This window comes from Arachis duranensis, chromosome 9, assembly GCF_000817695.3.
Source record: "Arachis duranensis cultivar V14167 chromosome 9, aradu.V14167.gnm2.J7QH, whole genome shotgun sequence".
In the NCBI taxonomy this organism is placed as follows: Eukaryota; Viridiplantae; Streptophyta; class Magnoliopsida; order Fabales; family Fabaceae; genus Arachis; species Arachis duranensis.
In genome coordinates this window covers 11,645,324-11,651,989 of record NC_029780.3, presented here as the reverse complement: position 1 = coordinate 11,651,989, position 6,666 = coordinate 11,645,324, and the positions used below count along the sequence as shown (strand labels likewise).

The 6,666-nt window shown below is 34.5% G+C and overlaps 1 protein-coding gene across 1 annotated transcript; it reads right to left on the bottom strand.

Annotated features, from left to right (window-relative positions):
* Positions 1–1,170: 1,170 nt before the first annotated feature.
* Positions 1,171–6,426, bottom strand: LOC107464774 (E3 ubiquitin-protein ligase SPL2). The gene is made up of 6 exons (XM_016083741.3): positions 5,894–6,426; positions 4,556–4,657; positions 3,703–3,873; positions 3,388–3,509; positions 2,945–3,064; positions 1,171–1,738 (listed from the first exon to the last, which is right to left on the bottom strand). Exons 1-6 carry the CDS (start codon positions 6,245–6,247, stop codon positions 1,453–1,455), a joined length of 1,155 nt encoding a protein of 384 aa, XP_015939227.1. The 5' UTR covers positions 6,248–6,426; the 3' UTR covers positions 1,171–1,452.
* Between the last annotated feature and the right edge of the window lie 240 nt (positions 6,427–6,666).

The window sequence follows — 6,666 nt, the reverse complement described above, 5'->3', positions numbered from 1 at the left end:
TATAAATATTCTGTGATATAATCTAAAATATTAAAACAAAACTGATATAATTTTAAAAGATTTATATTTTTGTAATATTATTGCGGACAAAAACACTAGTTTATATCTAATTATGGAGAGGTTGAAAGACTCTCAATTTTGGTTTCATACTACTAGACACACCCATCCTCCATTCCTCCTCTCAAATTTGGTCCCACTAAAAAAATGTGTCTACAGGTCAAGAAATTGTCCTCACAAGTAACTGGTTCAGTGGTTCATCAGCTCCTTCTGCAAAAAGTAGAATTTTCAAGTGTCAAATTTAAGTATTTAACAACTCAACATTATTTTATATAAGATGTTTGGGGCACCAAATTGAGGTTTCAAGGCAACATCAAAGAACCTACATCATCACTAAAGTAAACCCTAACTAATTTATCAAAAACAATCAATTTCAGTCATAATCATCTGTTACTTCATCAAATCCCCCTAATCCAAGTTCTAATAAAATAAACACCTTTATCATCAGTATTAAAACAGAAAGTCCAGCAAGCATGCAACCAAAATCAGTCCATATAATTGACATGCAATGGCGTATATCATCATCTATCAAGCCTACAACCACATGCATTCATCTATAAGCAAGAAATCAAGAAAAACCTACTCTTTTGGAGATCAAAGGGTGATGAAATGGTGGATGAAGCAGCGGCAACAGCCAGTATTATGTTTATAGAGTAAAATCTTCCAGAATAAAAAAAAAAAGAGTAAAATCTTAAATTAGTCTCAATACTTGTCTTGAGTGATCATTTTAATCTTTAATATTTGTTTATTAGTCCTAAACTTACCATGAATTGACCAATTTTTTTGTTTAAAAATAAATTTGAGCGGTTTTAAGTGAAAACTGAATATTCCATTTTGTAAATTTAAAGACTAATTTGCTTCAAAATTTGGAAATTTCGAGAACTAACAAACCAATAAACAAGAATAAAAAACTGAAAAGAACGCTCAGAAAAATTTGGGGACGAATTTAGACTTGGTTATGATTGAATTATTAGTTAGTTATTATTTGCTATGGTCAATCAGAAACTCAAATCCTTGGCGATAAGATCATGCACATGTTGACTCCAAACTCCAAGCCATATTACCCAGAAAATAACTGCCTACTTTTTCAAGCATCTATCTATAATCTGGAAGTAGTACGACAAAAAGGAAGGCATCTCAAATATGGCCTTAATGATTATATTCACAAGAAACATTTCAGGGTTGGTTGTATAGGTGTAATTATATCTATATGTTATATTGCAACTGGCAAATTTGAAAACTCCTATATGGTTTAAAATACTACTCAAAATATCCCTGTTATGGGGAGATTACAAATGAACCTCCAACCTATTCAAACCAAATTCAAAGATCTACACCGGATATTCACTGGTTCATAACAATCAACAGTGAACAGAACAGTCGAGCTCAGTCTAATCAGGATTCAAAAATCCGAACTGACTCCCGAATCTCCTGTCGACAAACAGGACACTTGGGTGCCACTTCGCGTTCCACCGATATGGCACATCCTTGGCAACACACAAGGTGCCCACAGGGGATGAAAACAGAGCGCCTTCTCCTCATCAGGCATATGACACACAACTGTCCATCTGCAATATCTTCATTCTGCTCATCCACTTGAGGATCAACTTCATCAATAACTGCTTGCCTTTGTTGCTGGCGCTGCCGCTGTTCTTTCCATTGCATCCACTTATTCCAGTTTCTGAAAACAAAAGCAAAACTCAACTGAGTTGAAAGTTAAAACCAACTCTACCCATCCTATCATAAGTAATTTTATTCCAAACTATTTCTACACTCTTTTATGATAGAGAGGAAATAATAGTATCTCAAATTAATAAAAAGATTTCTCTATTTCACAAGTAAGAACTGGTATCATGTAAAAGATGGAAATAAAGAAATCTATGTGGGAAATTAAATCCAAGACAAGTTTTAGTAAAATTCAGTCCAGTATGGCATAGTATTCGGATCAAGCGGGGTAATAAACTAATGAAGGGATACAACAGCAAATAGAATAGCCTGGGCACAAAGGAAATTCTCCATCAAATCTCCGGGAAGAGATTTACCTGCTATCCTAACCCGCCACTGTATATGTACCTAACAACTAGCAAATCTCTAGAATCTTTTCTTTCTCGCCCTTGTGAGAATAACCTTACAGAATCTAGGGTCTCTAACAGCACATAACAAAGATGGCATCAGTAGGACCATTTTCAAGAAACTAAGCTAGGAAATATTGTCTTCACTACTTCATAAATCGCAATAAATGTATATTGTTTATTCGCGTTGCACATAAATCACAGTGGATGATATCTTTTTAGTAAATCAACCATAAATTGCAGCAGGCTAGTGCGATTTATGAACAGTTTCAGTTTTAAATAAGAAGGAAGTACCCAGTACAATTTACTACCAATTAATAAAAAAGATACACCCCGAATGTGTATATTTTTAAATTGCAATACCCCACTGTGATTTACACTACCCAAAAATAGGACATATTCGTAAATAATATTGGATCAGGAAAATTGCTTTATTAGTTAATTTTTTGTTTATTTAGGGTTAAAAACTTACATATATAGTGGAGATTCGTTGACACTAGATGTAAGTCATGTCATACTTATGCAATTGAATAACTTTTTTTATAGATTTTGAATTACTTTTTATAGATTTTGAATTTCATCAATCCATCAACGATGCAAGTGATATATGACTTACACCTGGTGTCAACAGATCCCAACCCATATCTATAATGTTCATCAAATCATGTTAGATAATAATAAGTTAATAACAGAGCCTTATCCCTCTAGATGGGTCAACTAAGTGGACAAAATCTTGTCATGTATCATGTCTATAGTAAGCTCATTCAAGTAGATAATAGTTGTAAGAAATGTACAGATAAAACAAATCAACATACCTAGCGACTGAATAGCCAAGAATCCCAATTGATACTGAACCAAGAACAATTCCACCCCAAAACAGTACTTTCGTTTTGAAGGAAAGATCTACAATCATCTGATCTTTGCTCAACTCCGACCTGAAAAAGGCATCCCAATTGCCATAAGCAGCAATGCAGCATTTCCACAAGGTTGAATAATTTCATATATGTTGAGCTATGTAGATACTTATTGATGGATCTCAAATCACTTTTATGATCACCAATGTATGGTGACCAAATAATGGGGGGCCATAACTATTTTGAGATTTTTCCATAGTATGGACCTCCATCAGATTAAAAAAAGTGTTATGCATTTTTGCTACCTTCAAATGAAACAATCCCCGTTAAAACCAAATTTATGACAATGCAGAGTATTCCATGATGAACAGTATAATAGTTCTTTTAAAGGAAAAGAAACTTACAGAAAATATGGTAGGTCTTTACATGACTTAATTTCGGGAATTCCATTTCTTACACTGCAAAGGCCAACCGCTGTGATATCCTTCCCCACAGGAAGAATTTTCTCTTCCTCTAGTAGTCCAACCTTCAGAAATGAAACATTATATGTTAAACTTTCTGCAAATGTGGCATACCAAGAATCAAGATCAACGGTTTCAAAAGAGACTTTTGGAAGGGAAGGTCCAAAACAGACGAACTCAAGAATTTAATAGCATAAGTATTGATCATAACTCCCAACTCTAAGCAATCAATGATAGGAGCGGAGAATATTTACTCACTGGATACTCATGCCCAAAAAGAGCTTGCAGGAATGTATAAGGAGAAGCATTTATAGGTTGTAATTTATGATAAACTGTTGTCAGAGGTAAGGGATGTCTTGATCCATCTAAGTTGACAACAACATATTCAGTACTTGGCTGCCGTCCAACATCAACCAGAACAAAAGGCACCTAAAAAAGATAAATAGGGATCTCTTAAATAAATGAAGATAAAATGATGAACAAATAGAAACTAAATGCCACTCTATAATCTGCTCAGATGACCATAACAAACAAGACATCTCAAGCAGAGCTAAAAAAATAAAAAAAGCAGATGGAAGGAGCTAGGAATCAACAAAGGCAGTCCAATACATTAAGAGCCTGTTAGATTGACTTCTTATTAGAAACAAAAGAATTTTTTTTATATATAACAAGTACTTTTACAGTTTCTTATGTTAGGGTTTTATTACTCACAAGAAATAACCATGTTTGGTACAAATTTTGTAAGAATATTGCATGAGCTTTCCGAATTCCAATTGAAATATTATCATTACCATCAGTTTACAATCACAAGAATGTGAACAATATTACCATGTCCTGCAAAGTGCTACCAAAAGATAAGTAAAGCATAGCTTTCCAGTTTCTCAACATTTTTCATAGGAAAAGTTCAAAGATCATGAGATTTACACAGGATATGGGCCAAACATTTAATTATATCCCATAGAACTTATTTATTTGAAAACCCATCATTAAAGGAGGACGAACTGTGTTCCAACCAAATACTCTACATCATGGCATATACTGCACGTTACCATATTAAATTCAAATAATGAGAAAGTTAAAATCTCAATCTGTTACACTTGTAACAAATTACCTTTCTTAGGAATTTAGACTCTGGTTGTCTCCAAGACCTTGCAAAAATAGCTCGAAGATCTGAAGTCCATCCAAATAAGCCCTTCCACTCATTGTATATACACTTCATGACATCAAGACATTCATATAAGAAAAATACTTAGTTAATGTTGTATATTCTATATAACCAATAAATTGTATGACATATAAGATAGAACACAAATTCATCGACAAAAAAGAAATATCCGCATTTAATGATGTAATACATGAAAGCCATTTTTAAAAATGTCAAATAGATGAATAAATTTAATTTGGAAAAAAATAGTTATTTAATTCAGTGATCTTAATCACAATACCATTTCCTCACAAACAATCTAATCAGTAATATAAGAGGACACATTACTAGCTAGACCTTATGTCCAAAACATCATTTTCTTTTTTGTCAAAACAAAATGCCAAAAATTCCAAAACACCATAATAAAGTTATCCTCCAGAATAAATATATGGGTGTGGATTGTTACAAGTAACAAATGTGGAGATGAGTGCAGCTACATAATAGAATGACTAGTAGTGTCTTTGGTTTATGGTATGCAATCAAGGGTTGGTCAAAAGGAAAACATACATCTTTTCACTTCTGCTCAGTCTCACACAATAATTTGGGACTCGAAACATGCTATCAACAACCATACATTTTCATTACATTATGCGGAGAAAATTCAACTAACAGGGGTAAGGCAGATCTAATCTAGGTTAAAAAAAGGTGATGCATAAAAAACTATAGGACCAACTGAAAATGATTCTGAAATTCCAACCAAAGTAGAGTTCAAATTTCAAATAAAGCTCCGAATCAAAAGAAAATTCATTTGCATTCCAGGGATTTCCAACCTTTTCACACTCTGCCAGGCTATTCATGTCATTAATCCTCACTTTATCTTTATTACTATTATTGCACTACCACATGGCACACCTATAAAAATCCTATGGTAAGGAACCCTCTCTTGGCATAGACAAAACATTATGCTCTCTTGAGAATTGGAGTGTCATTTGTAGGTGCCCACTCCCCATATCAGCCATCTGCCCAGAAATGGAGCACCACCATGGACCACTGCCGAGACTGCAGACAGGAACACACAACTTCCACATCTCAACTATACAAACCCTAAGCACAAGCTATAGTTAAACTAATGTTCCCAAAACTCAAATAATCACTCAACGCTAATCCAAATTTTTTAATCAAACCCTGAAGATATTGAACTTTTTCCTTAAATGAAATTATTCATATATGTCTAATCACAGGCTTATATCTCTGTAAAATTAAGAAAATTACAACCTAGAAAAGAAATTAAAAAAAGAGGGTTACCGTTTGAGTTATTTGAAGGACGACGGCTTTGTCGCAGGACTCACGAGAGACCAAGAGGCTTGGCCTCAAGCTTTTCCAGCTGCCGTCGACGGCGGCCTTGGGCTCAACGGTGCCACGTACAACTACAATTCTGCCATCGTCAGAATTTCCATCGGAGTCCGAGATGAGCGAGCGGAGGTCGGAGACGGAGACGGAGGGAGCGCGACGGAGCTTGCGGAGGGAGGCGGAGTTGGTGGTGAAGTTGCGGATGGAGCGGATGGCGGCGTAGGCCAAGGCGAGGCCCAAAACGGCGCCGTCGAAGGAAAGAACAATCTGGGAGAGGAGAGACGCTAGGACTTGATCATGCGAGGACATTGACGCTGATTGTGATTCATGCTCTCATCTAATCGTCTCTTTTGTGAGCAAGCGTTACTGTATTTCCTATTCGGCTATTCCAATACGTGAATGTTCCAACTGCAAAACTCGGGAATCTTAATGGATTGAGCATTTAAGGGAGGAAATGAGAAAGAAGGTCCTGACAAATTAACCCTTCATTGAATTTATCTACTGCTTAATTCGTTAAAACAAAAAAGTTTTAATATATGAAACGGGACACTTTGTTGCGATACTACATATTTCGAATACGATATTTATCTATATTTATTTCATACATGTATTTATTATGTCTAATTATATCTTAATACAAAATAAAAAATAACCTTATTTTTAATATATATTTTTAAAATAAATTTAAAATAATATATATTATTATTAAAATAAAAAATATTTTCAAT

Bases quoted from the DNA above. Each gene is read 5' to 3' on its own strand.
- LOC107464774 (XM_016083741.3), bottom strand. From the start codon at position 6,247: ATGTCCTCGCATGATCAAGTCCTAGCGTCTCTCCTCTCCCAGATTGTT. The intron at 4,658-5,893 runs GTAACCCTCTTT...GATGTCATGAAG, and splicing joins TCCTTCAAATAACTCAAACG to TGTATATACAATGAGTGGAA. The intron at 1,739-2,944 runs GTATGTTGATTT...TTTTGTTTTCAG, and splicing joins CTTGGCTATTCAGTCGCTAG to AAACTGGAATAAGTGGATGC.